We start from the raw sequence: 27,225 nt of genomic DNA, 5'->3' as shown, positions 1-27,225 counted from the left end.
TTTGCAGGCTCAGACTTTCCCTTCCTTTTTCCAATGGTTTTGAGGTAAGCCACCCCTCTTCTAGATTCATGACCTCCAAGTTTGGTGCTCTTGTACCAGTTGATAATGGAGAAATTACAGTTCCCAGCTTTGAGCCATCTGGCAGCTCAGCCACTTCTGTATCACCACTTCAGATTCACAGCTTTTTAAAGCAACAGCCAGGAACAGAGGCTTTCAGCCTTCTTTTCAGTCAGCCCCAATCCAGCTACAAGATTCATTCAGGGTATCTGACTCCAGCTCCCCTGCACAAAGTTATTTCCACTTGCTCCTGAACCCAGAATCTAAATGCATGTTTCCTTTTCATTTCAGTCCCTGGAGATGTTTATCTTGTTCTTGAGTATACCTGCATCTTTTCTTTTTCTGCTTAAATGTGTAATTGCAGAGTTTGGAACGGGGTAGGGAGCCAAAAGCAGGATAAACAGTACCACAACAGCAACAGCTAACATTTACTGAAGACATACTATGAGCCAATTTTTTTTTTTTTTTCATGAAATCCTCTCAACAATCTTTTGAGGTAAGTACTTTTATTATACCCATTTCAAAGGTGAGAAAACAGAGACATGGGGCCATTAAACAATCTTACCAAGATTACCAGCTAATAAGGACCAAGGACCAAAGATCTGATTCCAGAGACCATGCTCTTAACTGCTCCTCTTCTGGCTTCCATCCTGACCAGAATGCTCGAGAATTTTGATTTAACTCTGAATATTTTGCATACAGAAAGGATTTTATTGGCTGGAAGGGTAGTCAAGCCATATTCCAGGTAGAAAGTAGCAAGCTGGCCTCATGTTTTGTTTAGTGTTGTTCAGTCTAGGCCTATACCTAATACCAGAAACTTAGTTTTCAATGCCTTTTTACCAAAAGTCCTTCTGACTTTGCCTGGGCTCCACGCATTTCATGTTTATCTCTAGATACCTAGGACCATCCATGGAGGCTTTCCTCTGACTCTGCCTTTTCACCACCCTCTCTCTGCCCTAATTTATAATGCCTAGGAAAGGACTTTATTAAGGCATTCATACAAAGTACCTCCAAGAGTTCCATTTTTCATTTTACTTCATAGTCAAAAGCTTTAATATTAAAGGATTAAACTTGTAAGTCAACAACATGCAATGTCACCTAAAAAGAGCCGAACTTGATTTTAGGCTGCACTGTTAAAAGCATAAGATCTAAAAAAGTAAAACTCATTAGTCTCACTCTACGCTGTGCTGCTGATTCACTCAACAAACATTAACTGAATAGCTCCTAAGGACCAGGCACTGAGCAACACGCTACTGACACATGATCAGTCATCCTTTCTCTTTTCTACTATGCATACATTTTCCACATTTAATCCTCACAACAGGCCACCCCAGGAACAGTATGCTCCATTCATAAAAATCATATTCCAGGGAATTTTCTGAAATTTTTTTTAAAAAGTGTTTTAAAAAAAGAGGTTGCTAATACTGTTGCTTTGTCATCCAAAATACTTACAGACTTTTCCAAGGTTTAATACACAATTTTATTTTTTTTTTTTTTTCTTTTTGGCTGCATCCAGCAGTATGTGGGACTTTCATTTCCTGGCCAGGGATTGAACCTGGGCCCTCTGCAGTGGAAACGTAGAGGCTTAACCACTGGGCCATAGGGAAAGTTCCAATACACAATTTTAAAACAGAGAGATTAGTGAAGTAAAAGACAGAAGGAAAGACTAAAAGGACCCCATAGAAGAGAAATGGTTAGGCAACAATAACTTGAGAAAAGTTCAACATTTGCTGACTGGAGAAGTGCTGTCTGTTTCCTTTTTAATAAAGATTAAAATTATATATAATTTATATGTATAAGTTATATAAAAGTCATGACCTAGAACAATGTGTGATTATTAAACCATGACCCAGAACAATGTGTAATTACTAACATCAGAAAGAGTTACAATGGCTCTTCAGATTCAGCCTTTCCTAACATCAACTTCAGAGCTTACAAGTATTTTCTATGAAGAATAAGTCGAGCTATTCTTAATGAAGCTTAGGCAGAACTTGAGACTGGTGAGAAAGTCAACACAAAGTCTAAGCAAAATAAAGTCTTAAACTTGAGTTGTGGCAGCAGGATGGAAAAGAAAAGGAATTTATCAGACATAATTGAAGAAGAAGACCAACTTTGATAACCATATACAGAGGGAAAATGAACCAAGTGTCTAGTCTCCAAACTTTGGAATAAGAGAAGTTAGTGGCGCCACTAACACACGTACAGACCATGGAAAAAGGTGCAGATTTAGGACAACAGATGAATTTAGTTTGATATATACAACTTTAAAGTGTCAGCAAGACACTGCGTAGGAGATATTCAGCAGTTAAAATTAGGTCTGAAGGACATAGAGGTAGAGAGATCACACAGGCGAAAGTGTTCAGTACAAAACCTGGACCCCTTTATACCTTCCAGCTTCAGTCAGACCAAAGAGATGTAGTTCCCCAACAGAGGCAGCTCTCTCCCATTTCTACCTCCAAACAAACTTTTCTTTAAAGCCAGACACCCTATTTTCCACCTGGCTAGCGCTCTGTCACCTTTTGGAGTGCTCAGGTGTCATTTTCCCACCAAGAAGATGGTACCAGTTCTTCGCTCTCTCACCTCGTGTACCTAGTTTTCAGCACCATGCCTAAAATAGCAGGCACTCGAAAGACTAAAAGAATAGACTTGGCATGTGCTCAGAAAGCCTGGGAAGGAACTCTATCCTCCCAGATGGATCAAGAAATGAACTTGGATGACATTCCCAAAAGAGAGAAAAGAAAGTGGTCCTAAATACAGGTAATCATCATGGAACACCTTTATCCAGGGAACAGTTCCCCAAAATGCTTCTGGACTTCTTTCAGGCCTAAATACACCACTGTAACACAAGGCTCATTCACAGGTGGCTTGAAGATTAAATGAGATAGCATATATAAAGCACCTAGTGTGCCTGGCACTCAATTAATGTTCCCTTCTGTTCCTCGGCCCAGTGTGAAAACATGATAGAGCTAGCTTCTTTCCAACTTCAGTAACCCTAAAAAGCCTAGAAAGATATTTTTTGAGAAAGGGAAACTAGACTTGTCAGATGCTCTCTCTGGAGCAGAGTTTTTACAACCTCCACATTATTGTCACTTTTGCCTGGATAATTTTTTGTTTGGGAGGCTTCCTGTGTAGGAGGAGAAGGGGGTGACAGAGGATAAGATAGTTAGATAATATCACCAACTCAATGGACATGAGTTTGAGAAAACTCCAGGAGATAGTGAGGAACAGGGAAGCCTGGTGTGCTGCAGTCCATGGGGTCATGAAGAGTCAGACACAACTTGATGACTGAACAACAGCCTTTATAAGCCATCCTCTTAAAAGTTAACCAAAACTGGTAGCTAGCCTCTTAAATGTCAAGCAAGTCATCGTAAATAAGGCACACAATCTAACCACTCAGTACATTATCACACCGAGATCCTTAAAGACAAATGAATATAATGAAAGTACGAATAGCCAATCACAAAAGGCCTTCACACAAAATGAAGAGATTTATTCCAGTACTCAAGTGTCTAATCCTACCTTCATGTCTACACTTAGTAAAGACTTACAAGTTTTAGGTAGACAATCACTGCTGCTGCTGCTGCTAAGTCGTTTCAGTCGTGTCCAACTCTGTGCGACCCCATAGATGGCAGCCTACCAGGCTCCCCCGTCCCTGGGATTCTCCAGGCAAGAACACTGGAGGGGGTTGCCATTTCAAGTTTTAGGTAGACAGACACTAATGACACGTAAAATAACATTATACACGTTTAAGAATTATTAAGTATCATATGCTCATGTATTACAACAACAAATTATACACAGTGACCAAAAAACAAAACAAAAAACAAAAGCTGAGTTAATAGTTCACTAGGGCTTTTGATCAAAATGTGAAGTTAATAAAGTTGACCTCGATAAAGTTAACTTAACTTCTCTATACCTGTTTCCTCCTTGGTAAAATGGACATATAGTGTCTACCTTGAAGGGTGGTTGTGGGATTGAATGAGTTAAAATAGGCAAAATGCTGAAACAATACATATTAAACATTATTTTTTATGATTATTTTTAAGGCTGCATAGTCAGAGAGAAGCATATCTTGGGTGACTGTATAAAAGTAGGTATAGTAAAGTCAAATAACAATGAACTTGCACCCAGATTCTTTCTGTTCAAACTTCAGTTCCTTTATTGTTTCATCTGGGCTTCCATTTTCTCATCTGTAAAACAGGAAAGCACTTTGAAAATGGAGGAGCAGAAGAGAAAAATCTAAGGGCTGCATCTTCAGTAGGATAGGAGGGGGAAAAGTTGGAGCTGTCTTCCAATTTGGTACAGGAAACTTTGTTAAGAAGGTGCTTTTCAAGGAAAGCATATGCCTTTCTTGCAGGAAGGGGGACCCCTTCCAGGGCCCAAAAGTGGGCTCCTGTCTAACACTCAGAAATGAATTATCTAAGGAGACACACATGCTGACCAAGCAAGGGACTTTATTGGAAAGGGACGCCTGCCGGAGAGCAGTAGGTTAACACAACCCAGGAGAACTGCTCTGTCACAGTTTCTTGAAGTCTGAAGTTTTAGGTGATGGATTAGTTTTCGGGTTGTCTTTGGCCAATCTTTCTGATTCAGGGTCCTTCCTGGTGGAACAGGCACCGTTTAGCCAAGATGGATGCCAGTGAGAAAGATTCTGGGAGATGGTTGGACACATGATGCCTCCTTTTAACCCTTCCCAAATACATCTGGTTAATGGTGGCTTGTTAATTCCGTGTCCCTTACCATGACCTCATATGGTAAAATAACTCATGGCAAATGGTTATTACAGTGCCTGGCCAGGGTGGGCGGTTTCAGTTTGCTTCTCCTAACAACTCAAATTCAGGTAGGTCTGACTTAAAAGCCTTTGCTTTAGTCTGTAGTTTGAAAGCTTAAAACGAAAACAGACAACCTGAGTCGTGGGGGAGAAAAAAAAGTTTATTTTCTTTATATAAGGTAGGCACACTAACACTTTGGCCCTTTGAAGGTAATATGAATATATTAAAGATACTGGCAGGGATTTCATAATTATCCATTGAAAACAGCGTGAACAGACCACCGGACTCCTAAGTGATCTTTTCAAACATGAAAGATTAGTTCTTTCAAAAGTGAAGAAGGGTCATGTTGGAAGAAACTAAATTTGTATAATCAGGAGTGTCCCAATAGTTTTAAATCAGTTTTATATATCTAGCTTTACATAGAAAACCCACTGCCTTCCAAAGAGCATTGCAAAATCATCCAGAAACGTGCATACTCCACTTTATACTTATCAGAAACGAATATTTTAACCAGTAACGTTTTGTAAGTAAAAGTTGCAACATCAAATCATATGTTAGGTGCGGAACTATCTCCACTGCTGCCAAATGTGCAAAGAAGAAAAATTAACCTTTCCTAACCATTTTGGCAAACGCCATCCCCACGCCCCCGACCCCACTCCAGCAAAGCCTCGGAGGCGGGGTCTTGGTTCCCGGTAGAGGATTTGCAAAGGTACCAGCATTCAGATCTACCTAAGTGCTAAAAGGAAGGTCAAAGCGCCCTTCCGCGACCTTTACGAAAAATACCCAAGAATTCTATCTTTGCCTCAGGGTAGGCCAGTCGCTGGGCATTCTCCTCGTCATCTCCCAGGGAAGAGGAGGTGACCGCGGTTGACTCGGCTCAGATCGGGTCCGGTCCGGTCCTCCCGGGTCGCACAGCCAAGTGGGGGCGGGCTCCCACGTGGCGCCGGCAGCCTGCCCAAAGCCGGCTCCGCACCCCGGCCGGCGCTCTGATTGGTCAAGGGCGGCGGAGCGTCTCAGGAGCCTGCGGCGACTGGGCCAGACTGGACGGACAGCGGGCAAAGGGTCGCAGCCCCGCGGGCAACTACCAGAGCTACCCGTCCCGTGCGTTGGCCTCATGCCGGGGGTTGAGGTTACCACCCAGCGCCTCTGTCGCGCAACCCTACGTGGCCCCTGGCTAGCGGCAGGCATCGTCGCCCTCCACCCTATGTCAGGTAGGGCTCACCTCAGCGCTGGAGGCGCCTCCACCTTCAGCTTTTTGGGCTTTGGCTCCTCCTCAGCCGCTGCCATCTTCGCGCTCCCACCTCACTTACGCGCCACGGCTCGCCCCACCCCTTCGGCTCCCTCTCCCCGCCCCCTGGCCGCATCACCGCCTCCTTGTCACTAAGCCCCGCCCCTTTGGCTCCTCCCAGTTCGTGCCTCTCCCAGCCCCAGTCTTTTGGCCCTACCTCTTGGCCTTACCCATTGGCTGGTACGCAGCTCTTCCAGACCCCGCGCGCTCAACTCCAGGGACACCCCAGACTGGTTTAGGCTGCAGATGAGCGCCTGAGTCCAAAAGAGGTGAACGCTCCCATTCTTCTAGACCTGGATGATTCAGAAGATGATATCCTAAAATTCGAAAGACGTCTTCTCATTCAGCGTCTTCCCGCTCGTTTACTCTTCCCAAAACTATTGGTTATATTGATGCTGTTACTCAGGCAATCTACTGGGCATCCCAACTGCAGGGTCCTCGCGGCTTTCTCAGCTGTCTCAGCCTCGGTCCGGAGAGGACCTCGCGTCTAATCACTGACGGGCCCAGGAGCCGGGGTGAGTGTGAGGGCGGGGGAGAGAGGGGTGGTCTACGGACAGGGGACATCACGAAAGCTGGGAAGTAGACTGAGTAGCTAGAGCTCCGGCTTCCAGCCAGGGGTGTGGAAGCGCCTCTGGTGCTGTGAACCGAAGCCGCGCCTTCCTCCCGGCCTTCCGGTTCTTCTTGCCAGCTAGGCCGGAAGGGAACGGTGCACCTAACAGCCCAGTGTTTTCAGACCTCAAGCTCAAGAGGTTCAGGCTCATTGGGGTCGCTCGTCGTGCTTCGGCGCGGGAAAAAGGTCTTGTCACGCACGGAGAGCTGGAGTACCAACAGCTCGGACCTCAACCCCAGGCTTCTGCTTTGGAGGACAAAATCCCTAGCTGACGCGAGCGGGCCTCCTGTTAGAGGGTGGCACCTGGATGAGCCTCGGGGAATACGGTGAGAAGGGTGTTGCAGTTCTTCAAAAATGAGTTAATAGGAATCTAAACTGAGGAGGTGACAGTTGGATTTGGGTTGAAGTTGGAGCTTGATTAAGAAGTTGATAGTGTAGTAGTAGTTGCTCAGTCGTGTCCGACTCTTTGCGACCCCACGAACCCCCCAGTCTCCTCTGTCCATGGGATTTTCCAGGCAAGAATCCTGGAGTGGATTGCCATTCCCTTCGCCAGAGGATCTTCCTGATCCAGGAATGGAACCGTGGTCTCCTGCATTGCAGGAGAATTCTTAACCCTTTGAGCTACAGGGAAGACTTGTTGATACTTGTTTCAAATTAGTAGTCTTCACCTGAGAAGGGTTTCCCAAGTGGCTCAGTGGTAAAGAATCTGTCTGCCAATGCAGGAGACCCGGGTTCGATCCCTGGGTCAGGAAAAAATGGCAACCCACCATTATTCTTGCCTGAGAAATCCCATGGACAGAGGAGCCTGGCGGGCTACACAGTTCCATGAGGTCGCAAAAGAGTCGGACAGGACTTAGCAACTAAACAACACCACATGAGAAGGAGGAATTTTGTAGGACTTGGGCTATATCCATTTTGAGATAGTAGTTTAGATGGAGATGAAAGGTTGAAAAAAAAAAAACATTCTGATAAGCAAACCAGAAAGAAACTTTCCAGGTGAGAACCAAAACAGGTGAAGTTTCATATAATTTGGTAAGAAGTATTTGTTTTGTTTGGCAGACACCTAACAGCGACATGAAATGCTGCAAGGATCAAAGGAGGAAGTTGAAGTCTGAGAATAGGTTGTTGGAATTGATGATTAAGAAGGCATTGGGTCATTTCCAAGAACTGCTTTAATAAGAGTCAGTTATTGAGAGGAGAGACTGCAAGTGTAGACCAATGCTTCTTCATGTGGAGCATGAAGAGAAAAATTGTTTGCAAGCTCCCTAAAATGTTTGGGGTTTGTTTGCTTTAAAGGATACAAGGCACTTTATGAGCAAGTAACTAATGTATAAGATTAAAGATTCAAGAAAGAAGAAGTAAGACCTTGGAAGAGAGGAGAGGGGATGGGATCAGAATTAGAGGTGAAAGGATTACTGTTGCAAAGGACAGAGGACACTTTCAGATGAACCATAGGAAAAGTAGAGGATTGAGATGAGAGAAAAATTACCGGAATCCTAATATCCCTTTAGTTGGGAAGCTCTCTTGGCAACAAGGTTTAGCTTTTCTTACTGAATCTTAGGATTTTACAGGGTTTCTAAACAGTCAACATAATAGACTGTTGGAGTTCCCTGCAGACTAGATATATTTAAGTAGCTCTTCACACATAACAAATGGTATTTGTAGAGAGGAGAAATTCACTTTCTCAACAAATGACCTTTTCTTCTTTTGGACAGAGAAAATAGAAGCCATCATCTTGCAACCAAGTATACAAATCTGCTTTCCTTTTGTTTAAAGAAGGGAAAGTGCCCCTTCTCCTTAGGAAAGACACATGCTTTCACTGAGTTTCCCAGTGCCATCCTCCCCTACCTTCTCAGAGTTCCTTAACTTATTCCCTCTCTCCTACATCATCAGCCTCCCTTCTACTCACATTTTTCCTTCAGCATTTAAAAATATCCTTCCTTAACTTTATGAACTATTCCCCTTTATTTTCTTGCCTTTTTATCTCCTTCACAGCTATAGTTTTTGACTGTATCATCTACTCTCCTTATCTCTGTTTTTCCCATTTCTTGCTATGTCCTTTTCAGCCCACTGTAGTATATCTTTTTGCCACTGTTCCACTGAGCTACAATGAAACTTCTTTCACTGAGATCACCAATAGCCTCTAAATTGTACATTCTCATCAGGGACAAAATTTGCTTCTTATGAGGAAAAAAAAATCATACTTTTTATGTATAAAGCACAGATATTTATGGTACATAAAGAGGTGTACAGAAATATTCTATGATTTTAATAATTTTATGGAGGAATGGGGAATTAATAATGAATGGGGTTCTGAAAAGGCCTCTTCAGATGCAATAATGAAAAAAAAAGTTGAGGAACACTGTAAAATAACAGATATTTTAAGTTTTTCTTATAGCTTGACCTCTTTGTGCCATTTAAAATGTTTACCGCTCCATTGTTCTGGAAACACACTGACTGACATACTCTAGTTACTAAAAACTCTGCCCCCTTTTTTTTCCTTATCCATCTTCAGCCACATTTTGTCACTCTTTTTGTAGGCCGACTTGACCCATATGCTTCTCAAATGTTGAAGTTCTTTCTCTAGGTTCTCTTCTACTATATACGTTCTCTGTTTGCAGTTTTAGCCTCCTTTTGTTATAATTTCCATTAATAAAAAATCATAGTTACAGTACTCACAAATCTGTCTCCAGTTTGGCTTCCCTCTGAAGCACCAGACCTCTGTATACAGTGGTGTTTTGAATATATCCATTGGGGTCAAATATATCCGGAATTGGGTCAGATTATATAGGACCAGAACTAAATTCCTCCTTTTCCCTCTCATGTCCACTGCCCCGTCTCTACCCCCAAAACTTTTCTCAACCCTAAATGTTTCTCTTACCTTTTCATTTTGCTTCATCTGTATTGTCAGCACTCTAGTGTAGGCCACCACATAAGTCATCTCTCAGCTAATGTCACAATATTCAATTGCCCAATTATCCAGTTTCCATAGTGTGATCTTTCTTAAAACTATAAATTGGATTGCATGAATCCCCTGCATAAAACCATTTTAAAAATGACTTTTTGCATTGCACTGGGAACAAAGTGAACCAATATCTGCTTTTCTCCATTTTTATCTCACCACCTCCATCCACCTTCTGAAGTTGCTAAATTTGTACTGGATTTCTTTACCTTATGTTCTTTCTCACCTTGAAGCCTTGTGGACTTTTATAGCACACTGTTTTTCCCCTGTTATCTTACTGTATTAAATTGTTTGCCTTCTTTGCTGAACTCTGAATGCTTTGAGTTCAGAGACTCTGTTTTATTCAACTGTATCCCCATTGCTTGATATAGAAAACATACAAAACTTTGTTGAATGAACAATGGTCCAAATATTGTTTAAAAATCAGAATGACTAAAATATTTTCTGGTTTCATTCTCTCACCTTAGATACATGCCCTTCTGTGCTTCCATTCTGTTATGTGCAGAAGGAATACATTTTCTTTTTTAGTCACTCTCTTCATTTTGACTATTGTGATTGCATTGTTTGTGAATCATCAGGCTGCATGTGTTCAACATTCAGTGAAGAGGGTTTATGAAATATTTAAGCTGCAATTGAAGCTCTGATGGAACTGCCTCTAAACACAGTTTCTTAAGTGGCTTTAATATAAGCTGGGAGAATGCTGTTTTCTGACTCTGAAGTCACTAGGAACAAAATGATAGTTGTGGTAGCTTTCCCAGAAAGTCTATTAAAATAATGGAAGAAGTAACTGCGGCTACTCAAAGGATAAGAAGCTAAAGAAACAACTTAATTTACACAGCTGCATGTAGTATATGTTTTTTGCACTAGGCCCTTGGTCTTAATATGGATAAAAGAAATAAGCTCTCTTTCCCTGTAATAGAAGATTAAGGTCGGTTTTAAAGCTGCGCGCTGTTGAAAGGTGCAAGTACTATGCTTTCATATCAGCACTCAGGACAATAGCAGTTAATCCAGATGGTGGTTTGACTTACTCTATTCTTCTGAGACCTGGACGGTGCCAATAAAAACAACTTTGGTGGAAACTTTTCCTGGAAAGAATTTTTCACCAGCTTAGGACGACAAGTAGGAATCTGGCCCTTCAAATAAAGAAACTACGAAGTCACTTATTCAACAACAAGCAGCTTTTTTAGGGTATATTGTAGCAGTAAAGTACCAAAGATCCATGCGAACTATACTTTCTTTAGGATAAATAGGTGAAGATAACTATGTCAGCTCTCTCAAACATAATTTCTGCTCTATGTAATTTATTAGAATACATTTGGGGACTTACCTGGTGGTCCAGTGGCTAAGACTCTGAGCTCCCAGTGCAGGGGGCCCAGGTTCAATCCCTGGTCAGGGAGCTAGATCCCACATGCTACAACTAAGACCCAGAGCAGCCAAATAAATAAATAAAATTTTTTTAAAAAAAGAATACATTTGGCTTCTAACTAAACAAGAAACATATCCTTCAACTCATTCTCTTATATTTTAAGTTCAAACAGCACATTTGCTGCCCAGTCCAATATGATAACCATTAGCTCCATGTAGTTACTTAAATTTAATACTTCAGTACATCAGTTGCATTGGCCACATTTCAAGTGTTCACATGTGACTAGTGGCTGCTATATTAGACAGCAGAGGTAGAGAACATGGCCATCATTACAGGAAATATTACTACAGTAGAGTGTGTTCATGATAATTAGTTTCTAAGAGGCAAGTAAGAACAGGAGCTCAAGATTCAACTGGATGTGGGTTTGAATCCTAGCTCTGACACTTAACTGCATGACCTTAGATAATTGACTTATTTCCAGACATTCTTGTCTAATCTGCAAAATGGGGATAAGTATTTATAGCGTTGATTATGAGGATTAAAGAAGATAATGTAAGTAAAGTGCCTGGCATAGTGTGTGGCCCACAGTAAGTATTCAGTTTTAGATATTATTAATTCATTTATCTTTAATGAATAAAACACTTTGAAGCTGAAAATTAGTTATTGTGAAAGATGCTATATTCCATAGATGGCTCTCCTGAAGTGCTCAAATCTGGGTCTCATTGCATTGATTACAAAAGTTCCACTTTAATCCGTACTTTATATTTCAGATGAAAATTTTATTCCACAGAAGGTATCATAATGCAGCTTTAGTCACATATCTTATTTCTGGATACCCCTTTTCCTTGTTTTATTTTTAAACATATCAGAGAGCAGAGGTAATAGTTAAAAGTCAGTAGGTTCTGAATAGCAAGTCTCTGTATTCCAGTGGTGCTACTCAAATGGCAACTGACACAAAGCAAACTTATTAAACAAGGCATCTGACTAGATAAAGTGGAAACATTTAGCAGGTTCCAGATATTTATCTGGAAATGGCTACCCACTCCAGTATTCTTGCCTGGGAAACCCCGTGGATTGAGGAGACTGACAGACTATAGTCCATTGGGTCACAAAGAGTCAGGCATGACTGGGTGACTGAGTATGGCTATTAATCTGGAAAAATTTAGTAGGTCCAAAGCCTCCGGCAGTTGGTGATGGACAGGGAGGCCTGGCGTGCTGCGATTCATGGGGTCGCAAAGAGTCGGACACCACTGAGCGACTGAACTAAAAGCCTTAGCTGTCAGGGTTTATTGCTGCCAACTCAATCAAAGTTGACTACTTGGCTAAGTAGAGATGCCTTTGAACAAAGAAACATTTTCTCTTTCTAATAAATAGGAAGCCTAAACTATTAACAGCACCCATATTTATTAATACAGTAATTACTAAAGCACATCTTATTAATTAGTATTATTTAAATTAATAACTATTTAACATGCACCACATGGGAAGAGGAAATCATCAGATAGTCTTTAAATGTCAACTGCTTTCATTAAGTAAATGACTTCCTCTGAAAAGAACTGGTCAGGTTGTCATCGTTTTCCCTGTTGATAGAATTGAATTCATTCTGGAAACTCTTCCTTTCCTCTTTGCAATTGGTCTTCATGCTTAGAAACTATATTAATAGATTTTACATTCTTTCTCCTTAGGTTACATTTATCATTCAGCACTGTAATTTTGAATGAATGAACCTCTAGACTAAGTTTCTGGTACTGATATTATTCATATAAAAGAAAGGAGCAAGTTAACGTAATTAGATATTTGTCCACTGTCTCCCACATTACAAGGACAATAAACTCTATTTGAAGTATAACTAACACTCAGGAAAGTATTCAAGCTGTTAACATAAAACCCAATAAATTAACACAGAATGAACACAACTTGTAACCATCATCTAGATCAAGAAATAAAACATTACCAGTACCTTAGAAGGCCAACCTTATGCCTCACTTAAGTCACCACCCCATTCTCCTTCATAATAGAAACCATTTGATTTCTCTTAACTATAGAGTAGTTTTGTCTGTTCTAGAACTTAATATAAATAGAATCATACTGCATGTATCCTTTTGTGTCTAGCTTTGTTCAGTATTGTATTTGTAAGATTTGTCCATATTTTGTTTCATGTAGCAATAATTCATCATTTTCATTGCTGTTTCATTTTAATATATTAGTTTATTTTCCCATTTACTGTTAATAACTGGTAATAGTCTCCACTACTACAGCGTATTTTTATGCATGTTTGTTGTGTACATTTGTACATATTTCTGTTAATCCATCTGGGGGTAGACTTATGTGTTGCAGAGTATTAATACTTTGTGTTAATTAAAATAAATTAAAACTTACCTTTTTTAATACTAAAAACTAAACTGCACAGTATTCTAAAAATGTGAAGTTTAGTAGTTTTTAGTATAGTCACAAAGTTGTACAACCATCATTTCTAATTCTAGAAGATTTTTATCACCTCAAAAAGAAATGTAAAACCAGTAATTCCCCATTCTTCTCCCTCTACCCGGCCCCTGGCAACGGCTAACCTACTTTCTGTCTCTATAGATCTGCCTGTTCTAGACGTTTCATACAAATGGAATCATACAATCTATGGTCTTTTGTATCTGGCCAGCATAATGTTTAAAGATCCATTCTGCTGTAGCATGTACTAGTACTTCACTCTTTTTTATGGCTAAATATTTTATTTCAGATATCTATCAGTATTATTTATCCATTATTTGGTTAATGAATCCATTCATCAATTGATATACATTTGAATTATCTCCACTCTTTGGCTGTTATAAATAATGTTGCTACAACCATTTGTGTACAAGTGTTTGTATGGACATATGTTTCCAGTTTTCTTGAGTATAAAGTAGAATTGTAGGGTCGTTTGGTAACTCTGTCTTTAACTTTTTGAAGAACTCGACACTGTTTTCGCACATAGCTGCAGCGTTTCATTTTCTTGCTTGGTTGTCATGGCTAGAGCCTCCAGTACCACGTTGAAAAGAAGTAGTGAAAATGGAGTATTGTTTGTTCTTTATATTGAGGGAAAGCTTTTGGTCTTTAAGCATTAAATGGTAGCTAAAGGATTTTCACAGATGCTCATTATCAGGCTGAGGAAGTTTCTTTCTGTTGCTAGTTTAAATGTTTTTATCACAAAGGTGGTTGGGTTTTGTCAAATGATATTCTGTACCTTTTGAAATAATAATATTTTTGTCTTTTATGAGAATTGTATATTGATTGATTTTCTTATTTTGAACCAGCCTTGCATTCTTGCATAAATCCCACTTGGTCAGGTTTATGATCTTTTTTATATGTTGCTAGATTCAGTTTGCTAGTATTTTATTGAAAATTTTTACCTCTGTCTACAGATGTTGGTCTGTTTCTTGAATTGCCTTTGTCTGGTTTTGGTGTCCAGATAATACAAAGATACTTTTGTTTGATACATACTAAATTTTAACATTTTTCCTCCCACAGAAAATGATCCACAGTCTGTTTCTCATAAACTGTTCCGGTGACATATTTCTAGAGAAGCACTGGAAGAGCGTCGTGAGCCAGTCTGTCTGCGATTATTTCTTTGAAGCTCAAGAGAAAGCTGCTGATGTTGAAAATGTACCACCTGTTATTTCAACACCTCACCACTACCTCATCAGTATCTACCGGGATAAGCTCTTCTTTGTCTCCGTCATACAGACTGAAGTACCACCTCTCTTTGTAATTGAGTTCCTACATCGAGTTGCTGACACTTTTCAGGTTGGTTATTCATCAAGTCTTTTGAAGTTGGATTATTCAAGTTAGTTGGAGGTGGGACATAAGTATATTCTTTAATTTTGATATATAGTCTGTTTCCCTGTCTCTCTGTCCCTCTTCTTTCCAACTAAGCATAAGTTCATAAAACGTAAACCTTTTTAATAGGGTATACAAGTAGTACATGTGGCTGCCCCTGTTTTAAGAGAACAGAACAATCTCCTGGTCATAGAAACTGTATTTTTTTAATGTATTATAAATTATGTCATCAGGAAATAATAGTGCCCTCCACATGCAATTCTTTGAATGGCACCAAAGTTTTTATAGGTTATGAAATCTTGCATTACTTACATTTCATTTTTTGTCTTGTCTTGCTTAATGTACCAGTAGTTTAAAACTGATCTGTGTCTTTTGGAGTACCTAATCAGGGAAAATGAAGTTTATAGTTCTTATTCTGTTTTAACATTTCAGTGTACTTTCTGGCATAATTTGTAGTAGGAATTCAGTTCAACCTAAAAATATTAAGAAAATATTGAGAAATCGTATATAGAATTATAGAGGGCTTTTTTCCCTCTGGTTTACATATTTTCAACATCTTAAACAGTGAATTATGCTACTGTAAATATGCCCTTTATAATAGAATAAAAAATATTTAGCAAACCTTTTTCATGCCTTCCATTGTGCAATACTATGTATGTTTTATTAGGACTACTTTGGTGAGTGTTCGGAGGCTGCAATTAAGGATAATGTGGTCATAGTATATGAGCTCTTGGAAGAAATGCTAGACAATGGATTTCCACTGGCTACTGAATCTAACATCTTGAAAGAATTGATTAAACCACCAACAATTCTGCGTTCTGTCGTCAACTCTATTACAGGTAAGGTAAAACAGTCTATTAGGAACTAAGCCATTAAAACTTCGTAAACAATTCATTTTTGCTTATGATCTGGCAGATTATTAAGGTAGTCCATTTTGGCCAGAATTATAGTTAGTGGTAATGTTAAAATGGATATATCAGTATATTTCTTTTCTTGAAAAGAGCCTATATCTTAAATGATAGAGTTTTTGGTTATTACTCTTTTGTTATAAGTTTTGCTTCAAAACTACAGCAATATTATTACTATTGTTTAACACAATAGTAACACTGAATAAATTATCCCAGTTAACCATAAGCCAGTATAGTGGCTGCTGTTAACTATTGTAGTAATCACTTTGTAATATGTATATCAAATAATTATGTTGAATACCTTAAACTAATACACTGTTCTATGTCAATTACATCTCAATAAAGCTGGGGAAAAAACAAAAAATAAAATTTAAAAAGTAGCATTTTAAAACTGGCATTACCCTGTGTCAGGCGCTAAGTCGCGTCCAAACTCTTTGCAACCTTATGGATTGTAGCCCTCTAGTCTCCTCAGTCCATGGGATTTACCAAGCAAGAATAGTGGAGTGGGTTGCCATTTCCTTCTCCAGGGGATCTTCCTGACGCAGGAATTGAACCCATGCTGCCTGCATCTCCTGCATTGGCAGGCGGATTCTTTACCACTGCATACCGCACAATTACTAGAGTATAGAAAGTTTAAGATTCTGCACCATAGAGTATATGTTACCTCCTTCAGGTCTTTATTTTACACATATAAAAGATGCATTAAAGAGAAAATAAGTGTATTTGTGAGATTTCATGCATTATGGGCCCTTGTACTTGTGTTGCAAACTTCTAATTTTGCTTTAATTCTTAAGTATAGCTAGAAATTAGAGCTATTCAGATGACAATACTCTTTTGAAAGTATCAAAGTCTTCTAGAGAAAAATTTCTATGAACTGTTAAGTACCACTCCATGTATATACCCCATACATACTCCATGCATACTATCCACCATTGCAAACTCCTTTCCAAGCGCACTGGCCTAAAAAATGGGTAAGCAAGGTCTATAAGAAAGTGATCTTTCCATTATTCATCCTCATCCTCAAGAATAAGTGTCAGGAGAAATTTAAGGAAAGATAAGATGAGATTTTTTTGTTCCTAAAATGTAAACTCTGGATGAGAAACTGAGGGGAAAAAATTAAAACATATAAATAACAGTGTAAGATTCTGAAAAACAATTCCATAACTTTATAGACAGTGTCATGACATTAGAGGGTACACATCATGTGCTATTAAATGAAAAAAAGACGGAATGTGGAATACCTTGTGGGCCAGTGGTTAGGGCTTGGTGCTTTCACTGCTGGGACCTGGGTTCATTCCGTGGTTGGAGAACTAAGATCCCACAAGCTATGCAGCACTGCCAAGAAAGGAAAAAAAAAAAGCGCACAATCATAACAAGTTGCCCATAATTATAAATAAATATCCCCACAAAAAAATTCTAAAGTTTATAATACACAATAAAGATCAAGAGAGTGGTTCAGTGGGTGAAGTAATCTCTCTTGAACTGTAGTGGGTGGCCCTAGGGCAGGGATCTGGAGAATCAAAAGAATTTAGGAAGGGAGGGAGGAATAAGAACATTCTTCATAGATAGAACCATATGAGAAAACACACAGTGGAAAAATCTTGAATTGTTTTAACCTGTTTAATAGAAGCAGAGCTGTTTTTCAGTTGAGTCATGAGATAAAAAGTTAAGTTGAGGAAGTCCTTGAACACTAGGCTAAATATTTAGCTTTTATCATAAAACCAGTGGGATAGCATTTCAAGGTTTTGAGAAGGAAGATTAAAGCAGTGTTTTTTAGAAAATTCTGGAAAGCAGCAGCGTTGGAGACGGGATCATCAGCGTAATCACACTACAAAGTTGTATGTATGATTGGACTGCAACTACAACCAGACATGGGTTTGAACTGCAAGAGTCCACTGAAATCTAGATTTTTTTCGATAAATACATGTTATAGTACTACACAGTCCACGCAGTTGATTGAATCTGTTAATGCAGAACCACGTTTTGAGAAGGCCAACTATAAAATCATATATGGATTTTCATCTGCACAGGAATCAGCACCCCTAAAGCCTGTGTTGTTCAAGGGTCAATTATATATTTTACAGTGAAATCAAAAAGAAAGCAAAATTATCAAAATAGAAGAAAAATAATAGATGCAACCTGCTCTGAGGGGGAGTGTGTGTCGTGTGTGTGTGTCGCTAAGTCGTGTCTGACTCTCTGCGACCCATGGACTATAACCCGCCAGGCCCCAGGCTCCTCTGTCCAGCGTGTGTGTGTGTGTGTCTGTGTTTGTATGCCGCTAAGTCATGTAACCTGCCAAGCCCCAGGCTCCTCTGTCCATGGAATTTTCCAGGCAAGAACACTGGAGTGGGTTGCCATTACCTTCTCCAGAGGGAAATGTTTGAAGAAATACATACACCAAAATGTTAATAGTAGCTATATTTCTATAATAGGAAGATAGTTTTTAGCTACTTTTCTTAATTTTTCACTTGTTGTTGTTGTTGTTGTTAAACATGTACTACTTTTGAATTGGAAATGTAAATTAACCAGAATGTTAAAGTGTCACAGCTCAAGGGTATATGTTTTGGACAACCAGACTTATTTTCAGACATATGTCAGTTAACCAGGAAATTAGCCAGATTTTGAACATTTTCCATATCACATATGGGTACCATATGAATGTGCTGACCTTAAAATGTTAAAAGGCCAGAGTATGTTCTTCATCCAGTTACTCCACATCCAGTTACTCTCCACATGAGAGGCCTGTTTGGCAGCATCTCATGTATAATTCAAGCTGAACACCAAATGGCCTACTTATCACTCTGTACTCTCAGTGCAAACATTTAATCAGCGAAGGATTTTGAAACATGTCGCCTGTTTTCATTAGTGGCAGCAGGAGGAGATTCCGTAGTTGAGCCACTGGAATTAGGTTAGGCTACTGTAGCACACAGGAAGCAGAAGATAAGCAAATGAATTTAACCTGGCTTGGCAGACAAACACAGGACCATGTGGCCTATTTCTGTCTTCTAGAAATTTGATCATGTTGATATGGATATGTCTCTGACAATTCTGTAAACCATTTACAACTTCAGTGGAGAGAAACTCAAACATTGAACAAGCAGCTAAACTATTTGAGGGTTTTTTTTTTCTGACCGTTTTATATGTTAGCTTTGCTTTCTATTTTTCTGATTTCTAGGCAGTAGTAACGTTGGGGACACACTCCCCACTGGGCAGCTGTCCAACATTCCGTGGCGCCGCGCAGGGGTAAAGTACACAAACAATGAAGCCTATTTTGATGTTGTTGAAGAAATAGATGCAATTATAGATAAATCAGGTAATTGGGTGCATGTTTTCTTATCGGGGGAAAACCATTCAGGTGACAGAAGCGGAACAGAAAACTGATATCCCTTGGCAGTATCATGTACCGGAAAGGCATTCGTTTTCAAATCTGTTTATTTTGCCCAGGGGTTACATACAATTTTCATAACCACTAGTTGAGAAATGCCAAACGTTTGTAAATCAGAGTAAATAACCTTACTTTAAGCTAATTATCGTGTATTCATTTATCTTGCCATTTATCCAGCCTGATATGTAGTGTATGTCTACTGTGCACCATACTTTTTACAACCACTTTGTGTGCAGTCCTTCTAGTAAAGACCCCAGACTGAAGAACAGTACTGTATTAGAATCGTAATATTTTACTAAAGATATCTAGTCCAACTCTCACATGTTATGTATGGGGAAACTGAGACTTAGAAGAGTTAAATAACCTGTTAAAGGTCACACCACTAGTTGGTATGTGAAAATGACTTACTGTGAATTACAGACAATTATCTCTACAGTGAGTTGCATTTTTATTATAAAAATTCCATTGTATGGAATAGTTGCTGTACTGTTAAAGAATTATGGTTCCTACTTTTTAACATTTCATTAGAAACTTGGCTAATTTTATTTAAAATATTTGAACTTCAAAAAAAAAAATGTTCAAACAAACATTATTTACAGTTGCCAAGATGTGGAAGCAGCTTAAGTATTCATCAACAGATAAATGGATAAAGAAGATGTATATATGTACACAATGGAAAATTACTCAGCATAAAAATGAATGAAATTTTGCCATTTGCACAACATGGATGAACTTGAAGAACATTATGCTAAATGAAATAAGCCAGATAAAGAAAGATAAATACTATATATCACTTATATGTGGAATCTAAAAAATACAACAAACAAATGAATTTAACAAAAAAAAAGCAGACTCACAGATACAGAGGACAGATTAGTGTTTACCAGTGTGGAGTGGGGCAGTAAAGGGGTGGGAGAATGGGAGGTACAAACAGCTGGGGGTAAGACAGGCTCACAAGTACACTGTAAAACACAGGGAATATAGCCAATGTTTTGTAATAACTATAAATGGAAAGTAACCTTTAAAAATTGAATAGTTTTTTTTTTTTTTAATTTTAAAAGTCAGTGGAAAAAAAGTATTTTAACTTCACATCCAGCAGTCTTACAAGGCTGACTCTATAAAGATAAGGATGGGTTTGATTTTCCTTAGAATCATCCTGTTCCAACCGGAGACAGGAACAGCCTTGGCACTCAGTAAAGAAGTTGTCTAAACTGGTGTAATGGATCCTCTGTCCACTAACCTTTTAATAGATGTACAAAGCTTCAGTATGTCTGACACCTGGGAGATATCTCCATTACTTCAGATATAGTGATAGCTCTAGTAGGGTAGAGCTACTTTACTAGAATGCATGCATATTCCAGTGATACCTTTATTATTCCTTTAGGATCTACAGTCTTTGCAGAAATTCAGGGGGTCATCGATGCTTGCATTAAGCTCTCTGGAATGCCTGACCTTTCCCTCTCTTTCATGGTAAGTTTTGCTCTGTTTTGTAACTCCTTCGTGCCTAATATATATGAAGTACTAAATGAAATGATAAATACTGATACATGCTTCTTTCAGATCACATTGGATTATGTAAGAAGTATTCCTAGCACAGCTTCCAAAGACAGTAGCTTACATGATGAGCACTGCCTTTATGGATAGGCTGTGGAGAGGCTTTGCCTCTGAGTATGTTAGAAGTAGCTTAAATGGCTGGCTGGCTGCTGCGGATATGTAGTGCTGCTTTTACTGAGTTGTTATATGCTCTGTTGGTATGAAAAGGCATTGATCTTTTCATCATTTTAGATTCGGCATACTACACTACTGAGAACTGCTAAGAGAACTGAGCCCTGATGCTGTCTGTGCCTCTAACTTGTCCTGGCCTTGAGCTTTCTTTGAACCTCAGTTTTTTCATCTATGAAGTGGAAATGAAACCACTCACATTTTCTACCTCATGGGAATTACTGGAATTGAATTATTGAAATTCAAATAATAATGTATATAAAATATTTGTACACTTGAAAGCATTGTGAAACGATAAGCCTGAATAAACTTACATGACTGCTTTATCTTAAGGAAGCATATTTCTCAGATCTCATAATATATCTGACTAGAGTTGCCATATTCGTTTTACTTTATGAATATGCTTGTCTTCTCTTTTCCATGGCAGAATCCAAGGCTTCTAGATGATGTCAGCTTCCACCCCTGCATTCGGTTCAAGCGTTGGGAATCTGAAAGAGTTCTGTCGTTTATTCCTCCAGATGGAAACTTCCGACTCATATCATACCGTGTCAGCTCACAGAAGTATGTTGTTGTATCAACCATAATCTCCTGTCATCTATCAGTGTGCTGTGTAGAACTCACTTTTTCCCTGTTTCATTCTAACAGTTGGTTACTTGAATTCACCATTGCTCCCTTTAGCCATTGCTCACCAGGAGACCCAGAACAAACTGGTGAAAATATATGCGGAAAATATAATTAGTATACTTTGAATCTTAAGAGTATAGAGTAATAGTAAATATATACCTTAGAGCAAGCACTTGGGACCATGCATAACCTGGACGAAACCATGAACCCATGCCATAATTTTACTATGATCTGTGGACATTATGGCTGATAGAAGGAGACAGACTTACCTGTAGTTCTCCAGGACATCCCTCAACTAACTGGCTTGAAGTCACTCTTCTCTGCACTGAGGTTTAAATGAATGATTTAGCATCCTGGGTTGTAGCTGGTTTGTCCCTTGAAAACATCAGAAAGTATTTGGACAACATCAAAACAGAACTTAAAAGCAGAGGAATTTTTTCTTGGCTCTTATCACAGAGAAACTGATATATTTAGTTTGTGTAATTCGAAATTATCTTTCTCTGGGATCTTAATTCATTTCTTGAAACCAGGACTGTTTGTGCCAATTATTGATGCTATAATTTTATCTTGATTTGTATACTTACTGCTCAGAAATTGTATAATTTCTGGCACAGTGGTTCCACAACACCGCTGTACTCAACTGCCCTGGCTCAGATACTGAACCTGCGGTTCTGCGGGTATTGGATATTCTATACTAGGGTTTTTGTGCCACCTCCAGAGCTCACACTATTAATTGTATGTTTTTTGTGGTTGTGTCTGTCTTTCTCTTTTTAGTCTAGTGGCAATACCAGTATATGTGAAACACAGCATCAGTTTTAAGGAGAACAGTTCTTGTGGTAGATTTGATATTACAATTGGACCAAAGCAGAATATGGGGAAAACTATTGAAGCAATCACGGTGACCGTTCACATGCCGAAAGTTGTGTTGAATATGAACCTGACACCAACACAAGGCAGCTATACTTTTGATCCAGTTACCAAGGTACAGTCACCTAAAATCAAGAGTGAGCAAGTGTTTCTGCAATCCTTATTTTGTGATTTGGGGACATGGGAGGACAGAGGGAAGGGTCTAATATCTTGGTTGAAATTAAAGCTCTAACAGCCTAGAATGCAGATTGTGCTGTGCTCTGCCACAGGAGAGAATCTTGCATCTGCTGCTAAGTTGATGAGCAGAAAAGTGAGATTCATTCCTTCTTCCTTCAGAATCTGCCTTTTCTTATACATTGATAATCCAGAGGTTCACTAACTCTTCAATGAGGAAGATATAAAAACTTTTTAAAAAGAGAAAAGCATTATGTGCATATAATAATCTATTAATGGTTAATAGATATTACAGTGTATTAATTGTTAAGAAATTAAGATCTTTCTCTTCCTTTTTAATTTAAAAGCATTATTTCATACTCTTCTACAGAGGATGCTGACTAGGAAAGTTGCCTTCTCACCCTCTATATGTTTGCCTCTAGCAGAGGGAGTTCAGAGAAACTGTAAAAGCTGATTTTTCTCTCTGCTTCCTGCTTGGGTAAAGGAATGATTCTTTTCCTCAATAGAGTCATTGAGCTGCATAGTAAATGAAAAGTCTTTTTTTATTTAACTATAAAATCATTGAATGTTAAAGATCATCTAATCTATTCCTAAGAAGTCAAAGAATCTCCCCAGAGACCACACAGGGCTGAGAAATTAAGCAGGAGCTCCAGATCCCTAGCCTTCACCCCAGCTTCAACCATAACAGCTTTATTTTCTCATCTGTTACTGAGCTCCCTCACTAGGTATTTCATTTGAACAAAGGGTTCCATCACTAAAAGTTTAAAAGCACTGATTTAGGCCCATCTTCTCATTTTACAGAAAACTAAACTTAAGCCCAGAGAGAAACAGTAAAGATGGCATAGTGGAAAGGATGTTTGATACCAGATAGCCTTAGGGTCAAATCCCAACCTTTCCTCTAGCTATGTGACCTTCAGCAAGTCATCTGACTCCAGCTTTAGTTTCTTTGTTTGTCAAAATTAGACAAAGTTTTACATCACAGACTTCCGAGACAGCGTGAGAATAGTGCTGAGCACAGTATTATATCCAAAAGTAGATGCTCAACAAATGCATCTACTCCTTTTTTCACTCCCCATTCAGAGTCACAGAACTAACTAGTGGTAAAACTCAGTGGGAATCCCAGGTCTCTTATTCCAAGACACTGTGCTTTATTTTCTACAGAAGTTTATGGTCTTTGAACCTTGTCTTTGAACATTTGTCTTTAATAAATAGTTCAGAATGTTTTCTGTTTTTTTCTTTCTAAGGTACTAACGTGGGATGTGGGGAAAATCACTCCACAAAAGCTCCCCAGTCTTAAAGGACTGGTAAATTTACAGTCTGGGGCTCCCAAGCCAGAAGAGAATCCAAGCCTCAACATACAGTTCAAGATCCAACAGCTTGCTATTTCAGGTAAGGAGAAATTTGATGTGTGTAAGGGTTAACTGAGTTTTGCTGAGGTCAGCTGCTAGGAGCTTCGAAGAGTAACTGACATTCCGTCTCTTCAAAGAGCAACTACTCCAGTATGCCTCTCACTCTCCTTGATTTTTGAGAGTGATTTTGGAGAGCACCTTATTTCACATAGCTTCCCTTCACCCCTACCCTCATTCAGGCACAAAGAAAGAAATCATTTATACTCAAAGAAAGTAGAATTATCCTTAAAAGACATTGCTTGTCCATATGGGAATCTGAACTAAAATCATACCCTCCTAGTACTTGAATCTGTGAATGCTAGAAGGAACATTGCTTCCAGATCTTGAAATGGACACTGGCTAATGTCAGATTTACTGTATAGTAAACTGTTTCTTAAGCAAATATTGTACTGGTTGGTGTGACCAGGACTGTAATTTGTTCCTTTCCTTATGTGTTCTTTTTGACACAGGCTTAAAAGTAAACCGCTTGGACATGTATGGGGAGAAATATAAGCCATTTAAAGGAGTCAAATACGTCACAAAAGCTGGAAAGTTCCAAGTGAGGACATGAGAAGAGGCCAGAATTCCTGAAGATTTATTTGTTTTCCAGGCGTCATCACAATGTATTACTATTAGGTACCAATTGGGTGGGAATACATATTCTAGTTAAAGCATTTATGTCTAGCCACATACCGCTAACAGAGTTGCTTAGTTATCGATGCAGGGTTCTTAAGGAACTTTAAGCTAAGGAAACTTCTGAATGACTTAGCTTATTTGTACCTTGTCACTTAGGAAAGTTTTAGAGGTGATTTCCTCCATAGGAAGGCACCAGCTAGAGGCTGCACATTTTCACAGTCAAGGCAGAAGTCTACAGTGATAACCTCTCCCCTAAAACAAGTGAACCGGTCTCAGCCAGCAGACGCTGTCTTAGTCTGTAACGTGATGTATCAAGTGGAGCCAAGTGTCACACTTGATCGTAGCCATCCCCAATCATCTGTCCCAACAGAGGAATAGTTCCTCCCACCCAAGAAGTTTACAAAAAACTGCCTCTTCAAGTGTTTGCCTTATTCAGCTTTTCACTTGTGCCATTAAGCAAGCACTGTAGCAAAAGCCACTCCACATGGCCCTGGCAGGGAGCACTGCTGCTCCATGCTCCATTCTCACTGTACTTGGTATTGTATTTTTTATAAATAAGATTTTTATGTAAAGCTGATTTTGATTTATAGGGACCTTGCTGCAGGAAGTACACTCTCAGTTTTGTGCCACTTAGCTCATCTGTTAGCACAGTAAAAGTCATTTGTATCAAAGGGGCAAATGCTCTAAGGTAATAAAAGGGAACACTACTTCTACTTCTGCTTTTAGGAAGTTATTGCAAGCACAAGCATTTGAGATTTTGAGCAAACTAACATAGTAAAAGAGAAACTTAAGTGAACCTTTGCCGTCTTCATGTTTTATAAAGCTTGTCTGATACCACTTAGAACCAATTAGCCTAAAGCCCTCATGCCCTAGTTCAGCTAAAGGAAGAAAATGTGCCTGCCTCAATACTGTCAAATTATTATTTTTTTAATCTTTTATCTTTTTTCTTTCCTTTTCTTAATGGATTCAGTTTGCCTACATTCTTTGCTTTCAGGGGGACTCCCTTTACATAGTGTGTGCTACCCAAGGCTATAGTCAAAAGATTCCTCTCTGAAACTATTGTTGAAACTGTCACTGGAATACTTAAATATCTCTACTCTACTGACCAAGTAGGTGAAAGTACATATATAATAAGGCAGAAACAAAATCCTCAGTAACATTGATAAACCTGTATTGATCTTTGTGGTTGGCGAGTCAGCCCGCAGTTATCTTTTAACTTGGATGACTTAGAAGTCCTTGCCCACTTATTTTGGTTCATTAGACATGAAGAATAAAGTTAAGATCTAAGTGCTTGTTCTTGCTATTAGTTTTCTCCCTGTAACTCCATTCATTTTGTTCTTCTCAACTTATAATTCCCTTTCCCATATGCTAACAGTAGCCCTTCCACTCACCCCATTCTCCTGTCAAGGGCTGGTGGTTGGTGCTGATATAGGGAGCCCACTGCACAGCAGCATTCTTTGCTGCCTATGGCACCAAGCCTGCCTTCCATCTAATCTGAAAGATCACATTTTGCAGTTTATAGGACAACCAGTATCAGCTTGGCAGCTAAAATTAAGATGTTGCCAAATGTTTATTCCCTTTGCATAAGGTTGGTTACCAAGTTCAGTTGCTTTTCATTTTAATGTCTTCCTTTTCAGAGTTCATACCTCAAAAGAGCGATCAATACATTTGTTCTTCTTTCTGCAGAATCCCTCAACCATCCATATATGGACTAATTTTCTTTCTCTACTACCCTCCCAAATCCCAGCAGATTGTATGCCAAGAGTCCTTTGCCTCTAGTAACTTCTGCTAAAACTTCCAAGGAGACTGTTTCCTTTTATAATTAAATTATTGTATTTATTAATTTGATGGAATCCAGTAAGTCCTTTCTCCAGCTCTGGCTACACTGTCAATAAAAAGATGAAAGCAACAAGTTGACTTTTTTTAGCTTGACTGTTAATTGAGCATTCTCAGATGCACATGCCTCAGTGTTCAAATAGGCTGAAAATGAAACTCGCTCCGTTGTGTCTCTTTGCAACCCCATGGTATACAGTCCATGGAATTCTCCAGGCCAGACTGGAGTGGGTAGCCTTTCCCTTCTCCAGAGGATCTTCCCAACCCAGGGATCAAACCCAGGTCTCCCACATGGCAGGTGGATTCTTTAGCAGCTGAGCCGTGATCCCGTTTTACCCAGCATCATCACACGAGGTGTGAAGGCTGCAGCAAAGCACTTCCAAATGCTCCTCTCCTGACTATGTTAATAGCCCGTATCTAAGATTCACCCTTCCAGCCCAGACTGAAGAAGTGATCGGAGCTCCTCTCCCTACCACCACCTGCTGACAACTAAGATCCATGAGTACTTAATCATAATGAAGTATTTTTCAAGTACAGAATTCCAGATAGTTCAAGAATAGCTTCTTGTTCTAATTCTTAAGGGAGTATAACCCAAAAGCTTATTTTCTGCATAAAGGAGTCACCATCATTTTATTCAAAGGGAGTTCATGTGATGGGTTCTCTTTAAGTGCCACTGTAGAAGAATCCGTGGAAGATAGTGATCCTGTAGTCCTTTGAGTCATCTGATTTGAGAAGAATGAGAATGCAGGAGGAAGGCCGTACCAGTGAACATATGGTGAGGAGCAAAAATGAGGCCATGACTACTGTTTCCAGATATTGCTGA

At 39.2% G+C, this 27,225-nt stretch overlaps 2 protein-coding genes across 4 annotated transcripts in view; one reads left to right on the top strand and one right to left on the bottom strand.

The window, feature by feature from the left end:
* Positions 1-6,137, bottom strand: part of ADK (adenosine kinase) — a 544,106-nt gene extending 537,969 nt beyond the window's left edge. The window contains exon 1 of the mRNA XM_012105377.3: positions 6,052-6,137. Within this exon, the coding sequence (XP_011960767.1) occupies positions 6,052-6,116 (65 nt within the window). The 5' untranslated portion in view covers positions 6,117-6,137. The remainder of the gene's footprint in view (positions 1-6,051) is intronic.
* On the top strand, positions 5,867-26,478 carry AP3M1 (adaptor related protein complex 3 subunit mu 1). Of its 3 annotated transcripts, none has more exons than XM_042241152.2 (9): positions 5,867-6,040; positions 14,557-14,832; positions 15,533-15,704; positions 18,949-19,086; positions 20,543-20,628; positions 21,308-21,441; positions 22,279-22,486; positions 23,790-23,934; positions 24,404-26,478. In XM_042241152.2, the coding sequence occupies exons 2-9, from the start codon at positions 14,560-14,562 to the stop codon at positions 24,502-24,504; spliced, it is 1,257 nt and encodes a 418-aa protein (XP_042097086.1). In that variant the 5' UTR covers positions 5,867-6,040; positions 14,557-14,559; the 3' UTR covers positions 24,505-26,478. The 3 variants fall into 3 exon arrangements, with proteins under 3 accessions (XP_042097086.1, XP_004021533.3, XP_011960769.3); XM_004021484.6 differs by lacking the exon at positions 5,867-6,040 and adding an exon at positions 6,592-6,632; XM_012105379.5 differs by lacking the exon at positions 5,867-6,040 and adding an exon at positions 6,592-7,053.
* Positions 26,479-27,225: the final 747 nt, after the last annotated feature.

Source organism: Ovis aries, chromosome 25 (genome assembly GCF_016772045.2).
Source record: "Ovis aries strain OAR_USU_Benz2616 breed Rambouillet chromosome 25, ARS-UI_Ramb_v3.0, whole genome shotgun sequence".
Classification (NCBI taxonomy): Eukaryota; Metazoa; Chordata; class Mammalia; order Artiodactyla; family Bovidae; genus Ovis; species Ovis aries.
The sequence above is the reverse complement of the archived record's forward strand: the minus strand, read 5'-3'. Positions and strand labels throughout refer to the sequence as shown.